The sequence below is a fragment of the Tiliqua scincoides genome, chromosome 6 (genome assembly GCF_035046505.1).
Source record: "Tiliqua scincoides isolate rTilSci1 chromosome 6, rTilSci1.hap2, whole genome shotgun sequence".
NCBI lineage: Eukaryota > Metazoa > Chordata > Lepidosauria > Squamata > Scincidae > Tiliqua > Tiliqua scincoides.
In genome coordinates this window covers 43,703,425-43,723,685 of record NC_089826.1, presented here as the reverse complement: position 1 = coordinate 43,723,685, position 20,261 = coordinate 43,703,425, and the positions used below count along the sequence as shown (strand labels likewise).

General features: G+C 40.4%; 1 protein-coding gene across 1 annotated transcript in view; it reads left to right on the top strand.

The window, feature by feature from the left end:
• LRBA (LPS responsive beige-like anchor protein) overlaps positions 1 to 20,261 on the top strand; it is a 542,055-nt gene that overhangs the window by 138,921 nt on the left and 382,873 nt on the right. The window contains exons 31-34 of the mRNA XM_066631587.1: positions 954 to 1,084; positions 12,084 to 12,162; positions 12,471 to 12,604; positions 16,851 to 16,912. Of these exons, the coding sequence (XP_066487684.1) occupies positions 954 to 1,084; positions 12,084 to 12,162; positions 12,471 to 12,604; positions 16,851 to 16,912 (406 nt within the window). The remainder of the gene's footprint in view (positions 1 to 953; positions 1,085 to 12,083; positions 12,163 to 12,470; positions 12,605 to 16,850; positions 16,913 to 20,261) is intronic.

The window sequence follows — 20,261 nt, the reverse complement described above, 5'->3', positions numbered from 1 at the left end:
ACAAAAAATTGCACTTTTTAATTAAAATTTATAAAGTCTTAGAAAGTTTTTATATTTCCATACCCTGAATTTGAATCCAGTTGGGCACATTTTATTTAGAAAGAGAATATTTTAATGCTATTAAGGGAATACTTTCAACCTGTACTTACAATGCTGTCAACAAAGATGTGATTAAATAAATTGAATGTTGAAGACTTTTGGCTTATAGTTAACACCAGGTAATTAAAAGGAAGCACTGCTTGGGGAATGCACCATATATCAGCCGTACTCTTTAGCTCATTAGCTGGGGTTTTGCATGTTTATGGAGCTAACTTGCAATTAAAAGTGTCTTTAGTGTATGCTTAACTGGGCCTTTTAGTTGTTTGGAATAAAGCATTACTGTGTAATTGAAATTGCTATGTCATAATGATGTCTTAGCAATGTACAAGATTAATTCTTGCCCCTGTTGCCTGAAACATGGATTATAGAAATAGTGTATATTCCTTTTTGGATAATCATCTAATGGTGTTTTAATACACGTCAGGCTATTGGTTCTGTAGATCACTTCTGCACTGAGTTATCTAGGAAATAAAGATTGTAAGCACATATGTCTGATTTGTTTCGAGCATCCTTATATTATGCCTCTTTAAGTGAACTCCTTGAGCAAACATATCTGTTTGAAATAGCACTGCTTCCAGGGGTAACGATTGTATCCCAAAACTGTTTGTGTTTTCCAGTCTTTCAAAATAAATTAGTATAAAGAATTGGCTATTCATAGGATGCATGCCATGCTTTTTGTAACAATACACTGAAAAAGAGAGAACAGGTAATATGTTGACCATCAAATCTAATTTGTAAGTTTTGTTTATTGTTCTGAATTTGTTTCCTAATTCTAAGATATGTTTGGCTATTTCTTTTTAATAATGATAATAAAAATGTTCTTATCAATGTATGCATGTTTTTTCCCCTCATAGGAGTGTAGTTGTACCACCAAAGAAATCAGTGGCTTCTTCTACTGCTACTATTAATGTGCCCACAAATGCTGTCAGTGTGGTTTCTTCTTTGGATTCAGCTCAAGCCCCAGATGTAACAGGAGGATCTCCTGGTAAGTGAAGGGAAATGGAGACAACTTGCCAAAAAAAGATTACAAAGGAACATGCTTGTATTTACTGGTCAGCTTTACTGTCCTGCATCCTCCTGCTTAAGAAATCAAGCTGGGATGCTTTAGATGAGAAACATCAGATGGCTCAGGAAGTAGCTTGAGTTGTTCATGCTTCAGCACTCTGTTGCTTTGCAGTGTCTGAATTAGCTCTACATTTGGCTCTAATCATACATCCTTCTATAAAGTACTTTTTGCACAATATCTTCTTGCTGAAGCAACTTACTGTTTTTTGTGTGTGTTTTTTTTGTGACTGATATAACATCTACAGAGGCACTTGTGTGGGGAAGATGTGAGGGTTTTTACATGCAGAATCATGTTGACCATCTTTCCTGGGTGTCTTTTCCTGAATGCTGCAAAAGCTGCACAAAACAGGACCTGCAACCTGTGTACTTCCTGCTCCCCCTCAGTAACATTCTCCTGTTTCTCATCTGATTTTGGTCTTGTGGAGGGAAGAAAGGGGAAAGTGTACATGAAACCAAAGTAACTGATTTGAACCTCAAAGGAGGAATTGGATTTAAAAGATGTGACTGTGTTCCTACTTCCAGATCTTACCATAAGATCCGAAAGAATTACTTGCAAATGTAAGTAATTTGCATTTTTCAGATTGCATTTTTCAAGAAGCTCAACCAATTGGTTTTTAAGCATTCATATACTCTCCTAGACAATGTGCCTGGCTCCACTTCATCTTTGTCCAGCACAATTCAAAGTCCTGGTACTTACCTTTACAGCCTTACACACTTTAGGACTTAGGTACCTGATAGATTGCCTCCTCTCACCTTGGCCTGCCTGGACACTATGGAAATTGTTGGAGCATCTCTGCTGAACACTACAGCTTTCTGAGGCCAGGCAGCTAGAGGACAGCTTTTCCAGAGTTCCAGACATGGGAAGAAATGCTCCCCAAATCCTGTATTTTTCTCTGCAGACAAATGTTGGAGTGCAGGAGAGTGGGGGTGGACTAGTGTGCACATGTTTTGTTGGAGTGGGGCTAAGTTCAAGGAGCTCCTCACACATTTGCTTTCCAAAAACATGCCTGAGGAAGCCTAGAGAGAGAGAGGATGGTTTTGTCAGCTTCTGACTTCAAAGCCTGATTACCTCCCCTATTTGCTTCATTTACATAGTTCTCCTTATAGTTCTCCTCATAGTTCTCAGCTAGGACTGAGGTGTTCAATCTGTGCATTGGGGCTCCCTAGGGAGGCTTGGCTAGCCCCCAGGGACATCGTGAGGCATCTTGGGGAGAGAGGAGGCCACAGCTGCTCAGCTCAGCTGCATGTGCTGCCTCCCTACTTGCTGCTTTTCTGCAGCTGTGAATGAGATGGGTGGGGCAGTGTGAGGTGGGGAGGGTGTGTGAAACATGGTGTGGGGAGGTGGTGGAACCACCAGAAGGCTGACTGGGCAGCATTTGGCTGGGAGGTGCTGCATCTCATCAGCACAGGGTGTGCTCCTGGCAGGCTTCAAACTGGGAGGGAGGAAGCCCAGCCTGCTCATAGTGGGGGGGGGTGTCCAAATGCCACAGCCTGCATTCCTCCATCTTGCCTGGGGGGAATAGGGGTGGCAACTGTATGTTGGGGTGTATGTGTGTGAGCCTGCCCCCATCTGCTTTGGGGGTGAGTTATAATCTGGCTCGGTGTGGCTGCAATCCTATCCACACTTTCCAGGGAGTAAGCCCCATTGACTCAAATGGGACTTACTTCTGAGTAGACCTACATAGGCTTGGGGGTCTGTGTCAGCTTAACCAAGGATCTTCACCTTTCTCTTTTTCCTCCCCCTTCAAAAAAGAAAAAAAGCCACTCTTGATGGCTTTGTCTTCAAAAATTGATTAAAAAATAAAAATACCCATTCCTTTTCAGCCATCCCCCTTTTTCCTCCTGCCTCGGGGGGGGGGTACTTCCCATGTTGACAAAGGGCACAATCCTAGCTAGATCTACTCAGAAGTAAGTCCTATTGTGTTCAATAGGACTTACTCCCAGTAAAGTGAGGTTAGGATTGCAGCCAAACAGTCTCTGGGTCTCAGTTTCACATCAGTTTGCAATTAGTAGATACACACAAAACAAAGTCTTCCCCTCCCCCAGCAAATTTATCCCTTCTCCCCCCTCCCTTTCCAAAACTCTCCAGGTGTACTGCTAACAAACTCAGGGCACAATCCTAACAAGGTCTATTCAAAAGTAAGTCCTATTTTGTTTAATTGGGCTTAGTGTTAGGTAAGTGTGGTTAGGATTGCAACTTCAGAGTGCTGGCAGCTGTTTTTTTGTTTCTAGTGTATAATTATAACACCTTCACCCCCATTTTGGGGGTAACTGAGAGGAGGTGATGTAATGGAGAGCCGTGGCCAATGGCCACAAGGATCAGGGGAGCCGCAGGCCTGAAAAGTTTGAGAACCACTGCACTAGGATAAGGTTCCTGGAAATGCTAGCGCAGTGCTTCTCACACATTTAGCAATGGGACCCACTTCTTAGAATGAGAATCTGTCAGGACCCACCGGAAGTGATGTCATGACCGGAAGTGACATCATCAAGCAGGAACATTTTTAAAAATCCTAGGCTGCAATAAAGGAATATACATAGTAGCTTGTTAAAAGTACAGGTCTGTAACATTTCCCCAAATACAGTCACATACCATGGTAGCATCAAGTCTAATATATTAAAAATAGAATATTTAAATGCATGGAGACCCACCTGAAATTGGCATGTGACCCACAGTTTGAGAAACACTGCCTTAGCGGATAGTGAATTTGCAGATAATGAACCATTGATCCTGTGGGGTTAGGTATAAGGAGTACCCTAGGAAGAAAGGGATACCTTCTCTGCCATCAGAAGAATCCCCTTAGGAAGCCAGCAGAGTGCAGAAAGAAGTACCAAAATATCTCTGAATGCTGCAGAGACTTTCTAGAGCCTGCAGAATAGAAGCTTCCACCAGCCATTTTAAAGGGGTTTGCGCTGGTCACCAGTGCCATTCTGAAGGTCCCTGCAGCCTTTGGAAAGTCTCTGCATAGCGGATAATGAAAACAGAGGTGCAGGTAGTGAGAGGTAGGTAGCAATTCTGCCCCTCTTGGATAAGCGAATTTGCCAATTGCAAATTTGCAGATAAAGAGAACTGTCTATGCTTAAACACAGAGAACTATGTAGTACTTTGTGAGACACTGTGGCACAATTATCACAGTAACTCTACTACCCAGTGCTACCTTAGCTGTTACCCAATGCTACCTTATGAAATCAATGTCTGACACAAAAGAGTAGACACTGTAAAATGGTGCCTCAGTTCCCATCCCACGCAAACAGGTTACTATGGTCCGTTGTATCAAACACTGTTGAAATAAGAAAGGAAAAAAGAATCAACTAGGATTCATTCCTCTTGTTGCTATCCTTGCTTTGTAAGTGTTTGTTTCACTTTGCAGGCAAATAAAAGTGAATGTGGAAAAATAATTATTTGAAGCCATTTCTGAATGCACGAACCAAAATTTGGTTTGAGGTGGCATTCAGAAGAGGTTTATAAAAATTTTACTTATACCCACCTACCCTCTGTATTAACTTCTTTCTTTTTAGAATTGTAAGTTGGACCAGAAGCTTTTCAGTAACTGAACTGAATCATTACATCATTTGATATTCCTTTAAAAAAATAAATCCTTTGTTTCTGAACATTGCTGGACTCTGTTATGAACAGGAGTGGGGAGGGGTGGGGGGAACTGTTTTCTAGTAGCTGCAGCCTTGTCATTAAACTACGCAATAGGTATCACTTTTCTTTGCGTGTGTACATTCAAAGACACACAAGTGTGTTTGGGAGCAGCACTTCCTTTTAAGGACAGTTTATTGCTAGAGACATTATTTGTTTAGACCCTCGGGGACCTTGAATAAACAATAAGCTTTCACTAGAAGGGTGCTAGACAGATGATCTATTTGCATTTTCTTTTATGTCCTTTCGAATGTCTGTAAAACTGTCAGTTTGAAGGAGCCAGTTTATCAGTGAAAGGATAAGAGAGATAAGTCACTTTGGTTCCACATGTTTGAAGTAGCTACTGCACTTACTTGCATGTGTGCTTTAGATGAAAACATGCTTCTGAAATACTTTCCCCCCCTAAATGTACAAAAGCCATTTCTTAAATTGAAAGCTCAGTTGAAAAACTACACTTTGTGCATTTATCCAAAGAGATTTACATGAAATGGTTCCTTTGAAGTCACTTGTAGAGTAACAAGTAACTGGCATTTTTGTGTTTTTAGTTTTTTTTATAACCTCTCTGAGTTTGCTAAAGGATACTGTTCTTTTGGATTGCAGTTTCCATGAAGGCTGAGATTACAGACTTCTTACAGCAGTTTGGTTTTGCAGAAATGATTTTGGAAATACTTGCCATAAAGTATTATTTGGCAATTATTCTTAAAGAATTTATATCCCACCTTTCTTCCAATGAGGGCAATCAAGGTGCCTTACAATTTTAAAAACAATAATAAAACAGTTAAAACAATAAATAAAAAGCAAACACCAGTGGATCATATAAAACAGTTAAAATTACTTGATTAAAAATCACAACTGAAATTGCATTTGATTAAAATACAATTTAAATTGTTAATGCCAAAGCTGAAAGAACAGAGTTTTCTGCAATAAACCATGAGCAAGAGACAGCAAAATATTCTCACAGAAAAGATATGTGGATTTTCATTTTGTGAGCCAGTTTTATATGCATACTCCTTAATTACCACACACTCTGGATTATTCACTCATTTGAAGGAGACAGCTGTTCTAAATTTTTCAATTAGACAAAATATTGCCACTGTTGACTAGCATTAATTGATGGTCATTGGAGGTGATCACTGAGATTTAGCCTTTGACTGGTTATGTGACTAGTGCTTGTGCAGGGAAATTGAGGCACTGTGTGGCCTCACAATTTCTAGCAGAAGACCTGAGCTGAAGTAGTTGTACTGTACTGTTACCAGTGCTGTCCCATCTGTGAGGCTAACTGGGGCAGTCATCACAGGTAGCAGATTGGTGGGAGACATCCACACCCTGTCCAGCCACTCGCCTCCACTGCTTTTGCTCAGCCTTCAACTTCCTAAATTGAAAAAGGAAGTGGAAATGTCAAGGAGAGGAGAGCATCAGAAATGAGGGGGATAGCATTTGGCATGTTGCCTCAGGTGCTATGAGGTTTTGAGCTAGTCTGGAATGCTACTTAGATCTGGCTGGTTCTAGCTGCAGTAGAAAAGTGCTTGGGAGTTTCTTCTGCAACTGAACATCCTAAAGATTCAGTGTTAATAACTTAAAAGCAGAAACATTCACTATAACAGATTTTCAGTCTTGTTGGTTTGCCTTATAAACACTGTGATGGTGATACTGTCTGTCTTGCACAGTTTTAAAAACAAGTCTTGAGATTCTGGGTCTCAAATCAACATTCCAGACAAGGCAATTTGCTGTGACAATTCCAGATTAGTATTTTTGGACGAATGTTAGAATGTACCCAGATGAACTTTGAAGGACTCAGTTTGGTATTCTGACTTCTGAGTAGACAGGCAGGCACGGATCCTCCTGGGCGCTTAGGGAACACCCTCTCCACACCTTCCAGGGAGTAAGTCCCATTAATTATAAAGGGACTTACTTCTGAGTAGACAGGCAGGCAGGCATCCTCCTGGGTGCTATTTTTGTAAGGTATATTTTTGTACATGAATGACTGTGGTTTGCTGTACATTAAAAAAAAAAAAGACCTACCCTGAAAGTAAGATCTAGTGTGTTTTTTTGAGCCAAAAAAAAGACAGTGTCTTATTTTCTGGGAAACACGGGACCTTTGATCCTATGAAACCATGCCGGAATGCTCTATGGGTCTGTTCTGGATTTGAGCCTTAGTTCAGGTGCCAGCTAAAGCATGGGGTAACACAGGAACCATAATTGAAGTTACTGTGTTTCAGTCTCAGTCTCTCAATGGAAAAAGTTTATCATTTGTAAAAATATTTTCTATTTGAAGGAGCTACAGTCAGAGAAATCACTAGGGTTTGTGACACCTGCTGTGAGAGCTCATTGCATCACCCCCTTGATGGACCTCCTCCCATACCAGACCATACAGAATAAATCAAAATATCTCATGCACAGGCTAAATGCAGTGTCATCACTGGTGTGGTGCCACCCCCATTAACTTTATTTATTAATTTTAATATATAGCAGTATGGTTACCCAACAAATCAGTAACCAACCAAGAACCAGCAGTCAACTTGATGACATTCACACAATTGAATAAGAGTTCTAATATTAGCTCAGATACATGGAAATGAGAGCTAACTCATACTAGCACCTCATTTGCTGCTATTTCATAATAGCACCTCATTGGCTCTTGGAACAATCAGTCTCATTGGTCAGTTTTACATTAAGAAAATTCACTTTTTGTTACATGAGGCAGTTGTGATTTCCTTTTTTGGTCATTTGGCTGTAACTTTTGATAGAATATATATAATTCAGTGTGGTTGGTTTCATTGCATTCTGCATGAAATTACTCATTGAATGATATAACATGACGGTATTGTTCAAAAATACCAAGATTTTACCGTTTTTGCCATTAGTGGTGTCATCCCCCCCAAATGCATTACCCAGTGCAGTCCACACCCTGTAGCGATGCCACAGATAGATCACATACTTTGCATGCAGGTCTCAGGTTCAATACCTGGCATTTCCAGGTTAGGGTGGGAAAGGCTCCTGTCCGAAATCCCAAAGATCAAATGACAGTGAAGGCCTAGGAGAGGGGAGTAAAGGGGGTAATTTGTACCTGGGTCCAGGATCAAAAAGGGGGCCCAGGAGCCAAAGGAGGGGCCCCAGAAATTTCATGGGATCTTACATCTTCCGATCTCAACCAGACTCACTGCCCTTTTGGAATGCTGGGGGCATTACCACGGGCACATGGTGGCGACTATTGCCACAAGCCATACACAGCAGGCTCAGGAACATTCCTTAACAGTGTCATATCTGAAAGGAAGCTGGCCTGCTACAGTGGATCCGCTTATCATGAAGGAGTATAGAGAAACTCATGGATTGCATCTGCTGCAGAAGTATGTTTTGGTGCAAACAGGACACTGTCCATTCTAGTGTGAGTCGAAATACTAATCTCCTGAAATGATTTTCTACGTTTGAAAGATTTTAGAGATACTTAGGAGTGTGTTTGGTTTTCTATATTACTGTTTCTAGTGGGCAATGCTGGGCAGGCAGGTATACCTGAGCTCCGCATTGGGAAGACTGGTAGACCTGGGCTCCAAAGACTATTTGGGCTGTTGTCACTTCCCCCTGCCTGTTTGGCCCCCATTCTGCTCACTCTCTTTGCCACCCACCACTCTGTTTCACCCTCCCTCTTAGGGAAGGGGCCAAAATAAACTGTATACCGCCTGATAAGATTCTTCTCATAGGCCCTGGTGAGTGTAGTGAGCTAGATGGATCCGTTGCCTGATTTTGGTATAAGACCAGCTTCCTATGTCCTTACTCAGTCTTTGTGCTCTTATGTGTTACTGAAATACAGAACTTCCCCAGCACCAGTCTTAATGACTGGCATTATACTACTTTGCAGGAAACATGACAGCTTAATTGGTGGCACCTAACTCACTAAGAACAACCCATAAGCTTGCAAGGGCATCTCCATACCAATTATAAATACTCAGTAAGTTTTTTTCCCCTGTGCTAGTTGCTTGTCCAGAAACTGGGACATTCTATCTTGACAGTTCCAGGGCTAGATGGAGTTGAATTTTCCTGTTCTTTCATGATGTCGTTTTGAAGAAACTTCTAATATCTGTCAGCAGTGAATCCAAGAAGTTTAAGTTCCCAAATAAGCTTAAGATCCCAGATGGACTTCGATTTGAATTGGTTTTAACTAGTTAATCATTGTGAACAAAATTATCAGGCCTTTTGTGGCCACTGTACATGTACAAATGAGTACAACTAGTGGCATAGGGTGTTGATCCAAGGTGATAAAAGAACCTGTAGTATCTAGGAGATAGCAGATTCTTTGCTAGGTGATGCATACTATTAAATTTCTCATGGGTAAAAAGCTCAAAAGGGAAGGTATTGGGTCCAAAGCCCTTTAATGTTTCTAGAAGAGGGACTGCAAGAAGGTGAAAGATACAAGCTGATAGTTTTCTACCAATTCCCCTTTCATTCTCAAATACTGCATTAGACTGGTATACACAATTTGTTTTGCATCTGCTAGTCTAAGCAGATGCAATGTGCTCTAAGTTTTAGACTCAAGGTGTCCAAAACTTAGGAAACCATTCCTTATGCCTTGGAAAACTGCCTTGGAAACCACAGAATGCCAGATGCAAGGGAGTGACACCAGGATGCAGGTCTCTTATTTTCTTTTGTGCTCCCTGAGGCATCTGGTGGGACACTGTGAGATCCAGGAAGCTGGACTAGATGGCCTTTGGCCTGATCCAGCAGGGCTCTTTTTATGTTCTTAAGTCTATGGACAACTTCACGCAAGCAGCAAACTTGGATTTGTTGCAGCTTAGACTTGCAACAACTTTAGGTCAGGAAAAAAGGGAGCAGCCATGTACACCACCCTGAGCTCTTTGGAGGAAGGGCAGTATAAAAATGTGATAAATAAATAAAATAAATAAACACATATGCTGAGACCATATGTACCCTCCTGCACTTTCCTTTTTCATTCTCATGCTGTTTACATCTTGGTTTCTTTAAACCACAGCTCCTCTGCTCATGCAAAACCAAGAACTGTGGTTTAACTCTGGTTTATAAATCAGATTGTGAAACTGAGGTTAAATGCTGGTTTCACATCTAGAGCAAAAGCAGAGGCACCAATTTTGCATGAGCCATGACTTAAACCAAGATGTGGACATATAACTTCATACCAAAGCTGAGGGAGCAGAATGACAAAGAAACATGTATTATTAGTTGGCTTTGAACCACATTCCCAATCCAAGCTAATGGGCAGCCAATCCTAACGAGCTAGAACGGGGAGGCTGGCAGCCGACCCCGTACCAATGCAAGGTGGGACCCAAAGCGGCTCAGTCTGGAGCACGGGGAATCGCTTCCCCTTATCCCGGAGAAAGCTGCAGCAGCCTTAATGAGTGGCCCTAAAGACGTGGCGCAGATCTGAGCAGCCTGGAGCTCACCTGGGCTGCCTGGCAACCTGGCCCCTCCCCTACTGTCCTGCTGCCCACCTACAGGCCTGTCCACTGCCTGCCCTCCCCCCACCCCAAAACACCTCCTTCCTGCCCTCCCTAAATGCCCACAGACCCCTGCGCTGGCTGAACTTGGCTGGTGCAAACTTACTGTGCTCTGTCACAGGCTAGATGGCTGGATGTTGCAGGCTGGCTCACATCCTTGCTCCAGCCCAGCTGACTTCAGAGTAGGCGAAAATGTGCTTTATGGTATGTTTGCGACACTTTCGGGCTGGCAGAAGGAACTTGTACCTACTTCAGGATTGTACCCATAGTCATCATGTCGTGGGAACCAGTACTCTGAGTGGGTTATTTGTAAACAAACCTAGATCCGCTGTCTTTCATGTTTTATAAAGAGCTGGGTGAAGAGATGTTTGTACTGGTACTTTGTTTAGGAAGCCTTGTGAGCACTGAACGGGAAACTTTCCCCAAGTACCCCCAAGGAATGCCTTGCACTTTGTTCTGGTTAGGACCAGAGCATGGATGAAAAAAATGGACAAGTGTCAAAGTATAGCCTGAACAATTTGGCTGTCTGTGCTAAGGATGGAGTAAACTAAATGATGAAAAGAGAAGCAGGTCAGTGCAACACCTGCACACACAGAGCTTGCTGGAATCCCTCCTGCACAAGCTTAATTGGAGGAAGGGGGTGGACCAGCTGGAGCCCTCATTTGCATCCAGTCTGGAGGTGAGCTGAGAGCAGCTTGATTAATGTTTGCTTGCTTGCTTGCCTGAGTCTGCTCAGATATCAGCAAAAGACTGTCTTCTTTGGCGAAAGAGGAATGCATTTTAAATATGACTATAAATTGAAGTGGTCAGAAGAGCAAAGCGACAAAAGTTGCTTTATCAAGAGGATGAAAGTCAGGGTAGGCCTGAACCTTGGGAAAGCCCAGAAACTGAGGTTACTATTTCAGCAAGGTCATCCAAGTGGTGGTCTTCAGTGTACCTCCCCCTTCCTCCACAAAAACAGACTATTGTTCCCTTGAAAAGATGGATGCAGGCACTTCTGTGGTTTTGGTTGTGGTATATATCCTCATCCTTCTACCTACTGGAGCAAGCATAGTATCAATTCCAAATCTGCAGGCCAAGCAAAATAAGAGGAGGTAGAGCTGAAGCATTGTTTTTGCCTGAAGCACTGAGCAACACAAATAATGATAAGGGAAACAACACATACAGTAATGTGATTTAATGGCAAGGTTCTACAGAGAGGGAAGAAGACACAGATTGGGTGACCTGATGTTTAGAGCTGGCTGTGTAGCAGTAACTCAGGATAAACTTAGAACCAGATACACTTCTGGACTGATAATGGGTTTTGGTTGGACCATGTTATGGAAATATGCTGCATACCTGCATCACAATAAATTTTCATTTTACTACTTCATTTTACTACTTTGTGAGAAAAGTAAAACCTTAGTGCAGGAACCATTTTGCTAATCAACTTCACAAGTCTCAATAATTCTTGCAAAAATGGAGAGGAGAGAGGTAGGTTGTATGAAATGTATTGAAACATGAAATTTTAATACAGAGATTGATGGGCCCATAAGTGCATATGTAGACAGACCTGTATTCAGTAGTTTTGTCTTTCCTGTGCAATTAGGCAAAGAAACATAGCTCAGTGTGATAGAGCCTGTGCTTTTGTGTGCAGCCCATCCCATGGTCATTTCTTGATATCTCTAGTTCAAAGCATCTTGGCTGTCAATACTAGGGAAGATCTTTGTCTGAGATTTGTATGGACTAGTTTGACCAATGGTCTGATTCAATTTTAAGGAACTTCAAATTATATGCTACATGAGTTCTATTAAAATGTTCTCTCTTTGCAGGCAGTGGTTCATCAAATTCCAGATTACCATCTGTTCCTACAGTTTCATCTGTGCCTGAAGATTCTGCTTCAAACATGAGGTCCTTTTTTTTTTTTAAGTACCTTTTTAACTTTCTTGAACTGGGGTATATCACTTTCCTATTTATTTAACTAATTATGGAATTCAGCTTACACTTCTGACTGGATTGTGTTCTTTCATGTAAGGTCAGAAGGAAGCTTTAGATTTCTATCACTACTGCTGTAACTTAAAAAGAAATAGAACACAGTGATGTTTAGCCACTGGTCTGGGCATTCCTGATGATGTGTGTTATGCTTTTGCATATTTTCGCTCCTTGCAGAATTTCACCTTCTTAGATTATTGTCTTATTTAATCCTGTCCATCTTTTAGTATTACAGAGAGACTTGAGCATGCTTTGGAAAAGGCTGCTCCCCTGCTGAGAGAGATATTTGTGGACTTTGCGCCTTTTCTTTCTCGTACACTCTTGGGTAGCCATGGGCAAGAGCTACTGATAGAAGGTACAAGTAAGTTTCAATTTTTTAAAAAATGATTTCTAATAGTAACCATATAGTACTTAAAAAAATGTGAAAAAAACCATGCTTGATACTGAATGCTGACTTTAGTTTTCATGTTGGTTTTAGGTAGAGTGAGATATTTAAACAATGTTCAAATCACATGAGAGTGCTGCTGTTAACTTGCTGTTTAGTTTTCACAATCATTGAATTATTTTGTAAGTCCTATGGTTAAGATCCAAAGCAAGGAGCTATAATGGGAATGGGGATCCTGAAAACTCCATTACAAATATGAAACATGTATTGCCTTTCCCAGACACTCTTGCCAGGCACTTAGACTAATAACCTAATCCCACTCATTTCCCCCCCCCCCGATCCATTGCTTTCCTCATTCATTTTAAAAAACAAAAACCCTTTGGCCTCCTGGCCAGGCGGTGGTAATGAGTATGTGCAACTTTCCAGGATCTTTACTGTTTATGCAACTCTACCTGCACAACTTTTTTGTGTGTCTTGGAATCTGCTGCAATTCCAATATACGAATGTTTGTTTCCTAGCTTGGTTGCCTTACCTTCTTCACTTTACAGCCCTTGACGTGGAAAAAATTATACAGTTCTGCAACTTCATTTGGATATGTGGATGGCAATGTGTCAGACTGAGATGCCTTCATCTCCATTTCAAGGCATTTTAGGGCCTATCAGTTGTCAGCAGTAGGGATCTCCTTTCTTAGGACTGAGTGGCACTGGCAATACTGAGTGGTACTGAAATAGGATATCAAGTGTAGATGGTTTTTCAGACAACTTCTCTAATACCCTATTTTATTTCATTGCTTCTCATTCTTGCTGGTGTTTAGCAACATCACTCTGTTGGGAGCCTAGAATTTTTAAAGGTTGTGAAAGATTGAAGTTTCTTATCCTTTAAACTTGAAGATGTCTTGATTAGGGTATTAAATTAGAGCTGCGGTTTTCAAACTCTCCAGGAGTTTGAAACCCGCAGTAAGTCCTTGCGGGGGCGAGGGGAGGCAGTGCGGTCAGGGGAAGGCAGTGACGCAATCCCCAGGATCGTGCCGCTCAGGGGTGCAAAACCGGAAGCGAAGCGCAATCACTCACTTTCACTGCTGCTGACAATAGATCCCTGTCAGAAGTGAAAGTGGAGTGATAGCGCTCTGCTTCCGATTTAGCTGAGGCAGGGCACAATCGCCCCACTTTCACTTTGAAAGCCTTGGGAAGCCCTGCGGACAGCCATGCAGGGCTTCCCGCTCCCCTGGGAGGCTGCAGGAGGCTGTAGTGAGTGCAGCCAAGCCCCTGCAGCCCCCTGACCAGTGCGATCCTGGGGATCATGCCGCTGCCTCCTCCCTGCCTCCTGGCTGCCCCTGCCCCTTAAGGGCAACGAGGCCAGGGCCCTCAGGCTGTGGCATCGCAATGCCCCTGTTTGTAAACCTCTGAATTAGAGTGAAGCTTCCTCTGTTCCTTCGTAGCTATAGCACAGCTTAGTGCCTTTAAAAGCAAAATGTCTTCTATTCTCTGGTGATATGGAAGTTTGCATTGTTGCTAAACAGGAAAAAGTATTTAGCATCACTTGTCAAGCAGCAGAACTTCTGGATGGTTAGATGCAATGTCAATTGCAAAGTTTGAAATAGCCAGACAAAGAGCAGTTTCACTTCAGTGTTTTGCTGATCAAAATAAAACTGCATGTAAAAGTTTGAGGGGAAGCAATTTGTAGAGCAGAAAAACTTGAGTGGAATAAGTTACTAGAGAAACAGAAGAGCAGGAAACATATAGTACCCTTGAACATCTGAGACTGATTTGCGACAAGACTTGGCTTGCAACAAAGCGGGCAGATGGTGGTCTTTTGCTTGGCAAAATTGAAGTCGAACGTTAGAAAGCAGAAATGATTTGTGAACTAGACAATTGGGTTTAAAAGGTTTGTTTCCTTCTCCTGAATAATATTTTTTAGCACTTGACTCATGCTGTTGATTTTTTTCTTTGCCAATTTTTATGCCCATTCTTCACTTAGAAGTCCGGTTCCTGTGACTCTTCCAGTAACTTATACCATGCATTGAGATTAGGCTCCCCAAGGACACCTTACTTCACTTCCAGTGGGTGTGTAGTGGGTGGCACTGACTATTGTCATATATTTATAGAAACAGCTGTGGCATTCCCTTGTTCAAAAGAACAAGACCTCAAGGCAATTGGAAATCCAATAGAAAGGCTTCGGTCAAAGAAGCAAAGTGTCTGGTTATTCAGTGGAGTGTTGCACATGGCATAGTTGCATTTCCAATTACTGGAAGAATATTTTCTTATCTGACTAGCTTGTTAGACAAGTGGTATATATAAACACTCCTGAGAAGTGTTCTAGGCAAGAATTTGGAAGCCATATTGAGTTCAAATCAAATGTGATTGTAAATGTATCATTAGTTTTCATGGGTTGTTTTTTCTGAGCATCCATGGGGACAAATTGGAATTGGGATGGTGGGAAGATTGTATTTAATCCACTAACCTTCTATGTCAGTCCTGGCAGAGATATCTCCCCACCCCTGAAGGTGTTATTGGCACAATATTTTACCCCTTCCCTCTAGCAGAATCCCTAGAAATTATATAATTTCTACTACTGTAATAGGAGTATAGAAAACTACTGAATAATGAGTTAGACAATTGGTTCATACCCCAACATTGTTAGTGCTGATTGGCAGTAGCTGCACAGGATTTCCCTTCTGCTCTACCAGGAGCTGCTGGAGATTGTTCCTCGGACCTCCTGGATGTAAAGCAGGTGTTCTGCCATTTAACTATTGTCCTTTCCTACTTTAATGGCATTTTGGACTTCAGATATTTGGAATTGTATTATAGTTCCACAGTATGTTCTCTCCTTTTTACATTTATGCAGAAGATGCAGTTATTGTTTAACTGCAAGTATCTTAGGAATTGGCATGAGCAAGTATTCATTTTGAAGTTCATTTGTCCCAGAGATTTTGGGTACTTAAAAGACCTTCACTCATATATGCCTCTCCATAGTTTCCAAACTGATTAGGGCTTTTAAAGCAAAAACTATTACTTGATATAACCCAGAAACTAAACAAAGGAAGATCAAATCAAATTTGAGTACTGTTTTCCCAACTAGCATTTCTGACTGAAAGTCAAACTAGAATGTAACAATTGATGTCTTGTAAAAATTGACATTTTGGGGGTATTGCCATGTAAAGCACATGGCAGTCGTTCAATCTGGAGAAGACCAGGGCATGAATAGCAGCATATCTTTATGCTTGTCATAGGAGCAGGGTGTCTCCTTTATTCCTCTTGTGGACTTCCCAGAGTCTGGAATACTGGACTGAGTGGGCCTTTGGGCTGATTCAGAAAGGCTTTGGTTGTGAATAATCTGGTAAAATAAGTCAGTATGAGTAATAGTCGTCTTGAAGCCTCAGCTCTACTAACTCTTTCTGTGTCTATTTCTAATCCACTAAATCTTTAATATTGTTACTTTAGTAAGCTTCCCTGGGTTTATTAATAATTAAACAATCTCTAGGAGAAGCACCGAAACAGTTCTCAGCATGTTCAAGTACAAGGCAGTGAAAACAACCACCACCACAAGCCATGATAACTCCTCTTTGTATTATACGAAGGAACTAGTATGAAGTGTGAATTGCTAATAATAACCAAATTAGTTTATAAAGTAATCACAAATGTTTAATAGGTTAGTGCTTCCACTACCCCCCCTTTAAGGTTTAGGTGAGGGTCAAGGGTCAAAGTACTAATAAGAGTGTTTGGGATGTCTGCTGCCATGAAACAAAATGGAAACTTGATTGATAGCTGGAGGGCCGAAGGGGGAGAGCTCAATGGAGAAAGCAAAGGTCATAGAGCCATTTCCCTTCTCTGCATATATAATGATCAACTCACTCCAAGGTGAAGAAATGTAAGTGCTATAAATCAATATACCATATGCTATGTATGCTTTTATTAACTTGGAACACAAATATTTATGTAATCTCAGCTAAATAGCTCCAAGGCATCATTTTGTATCAAAATTCTTCATGGCAGTGATGAAACTGGTGCCAGCTTAAAGAACATTTTATACTGATGTATTAGTATTTGAATGCTAATTCAAAATGAAGCTGTAAATGACTTTTGTTTTTGTTAATGTAAATCATACTGACATTATCGTCAACCCAATTGGATCTTGTGTAGAATTTTAGTAGATGTTAAAGGGAATAAATATAGAACTGGCAATTTAAAGTAGATCACTAAATGCCTTTTTAATTTTTCTATAGGTCTTGTGTGTATGAAATCCAGTAGTTCTGTTGTGGAGTTGGTTATGCTACTTTGTTCTCAGGTGAGTTATAATTGACTGGAGAGTGAGTTGGTGTTACCAAAACAAAAAAAATATTTTACAACCAAAGTTTATTGCAGTTACGCTTTAGAGCAGTGACCTTTTTGATTCACCTTTAACCCCAGCCTGCATACATGGGACTTGCTCCTAATTTTTTGCAATATAAATCTGCCTGTTTCTCTTCTCTCTCATCTTCTTTTGTTCTCCAAGATCTGTCTTCAAACAATAAAGTGGTGCTGCTGCTGGTGGAACACCCCCTCCCTTTACACTAAGGCATAACCCACTTCTGGGCTCTTACCCACTAGTAGAAGGTGAATGCCTTAGAGCAGGGATATCCAAACATTTTGGCAGGAGGGCCACATCATCTCTCTGACACTGTGTTGGGGGCCAGGAAAAAAAGAAAATTTACATTTCAAATTTGAATAAATTTACACAAATGAATATACTTGAAATGGAATATGAATGAATGAAGGTCTTGCAATAGCTCAAGGCCTATAAAAGGCCTTGTACAAAGCAAGGCTGGCCTTTCCTTCGCTGCCGCTGCTGCATTACAGACATGAAACAGCAGGCAGAGGAGGGAGCCCTCGTCCCACAGCTCATGCAAGAGGTTGAACAGTTGTCCTCACGCTGAGAGCAGTTGCATCGGGCAAGCACAGACTTCAGCAAGTCTCCTGAGGGCCAGAGGCTCATTGGAGACTGGGGGCTCCCTGCGGGCCGAATTGGGAGCCCCCGAGGGTTGCAAGTGGCCCTGGGCCAGGTTTTGGGCACCCCTGCCTTAGAGGAACTGTGTCTCCCCTCATATGTCCAACTAAGATAGTGGGCTAAAGTCTTGTTTCCTGAACTTTTGTATAATTTGGTCATAATGGGATATCTATAATTATTTGATTTTATGTTTAGCACATAAATTCAGTAAATAAAAATGTTATCATGGATTTAGTAGAATAACATTGCATTTATATTAGAATGCATGGGGTTTATCTCCTTGAATTTGTGAACCAGCCTCTAAAACACATGGTACCTTATGAATCGGCCTTGACATGCTCTTGTATATGTGAGGAATACTGTAAAAAGGTGAGCCACAATTGCCAACTACTTGGATTTTTTCCCTGATGCTTGAACCACAAAATCATTCCTGCTCTAAAAAAGCGAAGTGTTATACTTCATTTTGATTAACAGAAAATCTAATGTGAAAAATTAGAGTTGTCAACAAATAATAGCATGTAGTAGATCAAATAGTCACCCTTTACTCATCTCCTGTTTTTCTCCATTGTAATTATATAGGAGGTTTCTATTGAGCTTTCCTTTTTGGCCTTTAAAAATGATACCTTCCTGGTAGTAAATTCCCCTACTTAAAACTTTAAAATAGCCTTTTTTAATGGGAAGGTTATTGGTTTAGAGGTCAAGGGTTTTGACCCATTTCAAAACCTTTGACCTTCATTTAAAGCCCTTATGGTTTACTTGCCTGACGAATAAGGATAATGCAAAATTAATGTTTTTTTACATCGATTTATTCGTTTTAGTGCCTATATTGCCAAATGTATTTAGACTGTGCTGATGGACATTTCATGAATACAAATGAAAGAATCATAGAAGGTGTGAAAAATCAATAACTTGCATTGACAATAAAGTGCAATAAGAACAATTACTTCTGGAGATTACACCTAATGGATTTTTGCAATGAACTAGTGAAGACCAGTTATGTTTCTAGTGGGCTTATTATTCAGTGATATAGTAAAAATAATGTTGATGCTATTTCTGCTTCTAGAAATGCATGTAAGGCTGCAATCTTAACCTCATTTTCCTGGGAGTAAGCCCCATTGAACACAATAGGACTTACTTCTGAGTAAACCTGCTTAGGATTGTGCCCTAAGTGGTTGTAATATAGAAGAAAAGTCAGGTGTTCATCTCATTATAACTCTTCTTTTCCTAGGCAACATTTTTAATTTTTTTTAATTGTGTAATGACTCTTGAAGGCATAGATGCTCCACATGTTAAAAACATTTGGGTTAAATCAGTGACTTTTAATCAGAATGTTACTTTAACACTACTTTTATAGTATTTATTTTTCTTATATTTTGTTTTTGTTTTAAACAACAATTACAAATATACATTGGGAATTACATGTATCAGGATTCTCCACACTGTGTAGGTGCTGATGTGATCTAAACCAGAATAAATGACATGCTCTAATGTGCCTATTTGTCATATATGTCACTGTGGTGTTCAATGGTAATCTAATCAAATGTAGAATATGGCGGTGGCCTAGTTGAGTTGGTAGCAATGAAGTATATTGTTTTGTACGGAATAGTTTAAATAAACTAGTAAAGGTAGCAGAACCAGTAACATCCTTTTCAGACAGAGTAGCTATAATATTTGGCAGAGTATGGAAAAAGTGGTGTAATAAATGAAATTAGCTCCAGATGTATACAGATTTGATCTGGGGTGATAATTACATTTTTCACTCTGAATTTTCCTAATTCAAAGAGGTCAGTATGGCAGTCACAAAAGTGATTTATTTTCTTAAGAGGTAAACTGTCTGTTGCTACATGAAAGCTTGAGAGATATGAAATTGAATTTCAGCTTGACATTTTGCAGATACTGGGAGGAGATGTGGTTGAGTTTGATTGATTTTTCTCTTTTTGTGGGACCAAGATAGGGTGGGAAGTGAAGTGACCCTCTTGCTAAAATTTTAATTAATTTTTTAAGAAGAGATGGAAAGGATGGAGTGCCAAGGATCGAAAGATCAGGTCAAAAACTAGTTTTTAATCACATAAATAATACAATATAGTTACAAGTAAGCATCTGCAGGTATGATTTAAAACTTCACAAATTTGTCAGACACTGTGTTAAATTATAGCACTACCCTGATTAATATCTTTTGTGATATGTACTTAATCTCTTCAACAAATATTTATTTAGACATGTTAGCCTTGCTTTGCTGTTAACTGTGGCATCCTTTCCCAAATTCCCATATTGCAAGAAAGTCTTATTCCTCATTTAAAGTTGTAAGAATTCATTCAATGTAGTACATTGAAAGTCCATGATTTCAAAAGTATTTTGCTGCCATCTCTATGTTCAAGTACCTTTTAGATTGTCTCAGTTCTTTTTTTATTGAAGCAGGCAAAATTTTTAGTAGTTTACGCTAGTACAGTTATTCTGTTTAGCAATCCAGTTTAATGTACAAAAGTAACCCAAGCAGTTTTTAATTGACACTAAATTCTGATATTGAATGCTTACCTTCATATTGCAACAAAGAAATTTTGTATTTTATATTACCTGAAAGCATTCCTGCTTATTTGACATTTAATATCATTTTTGAAGGAATCAGCGTTGCGTTCAAGGCCACTTTATA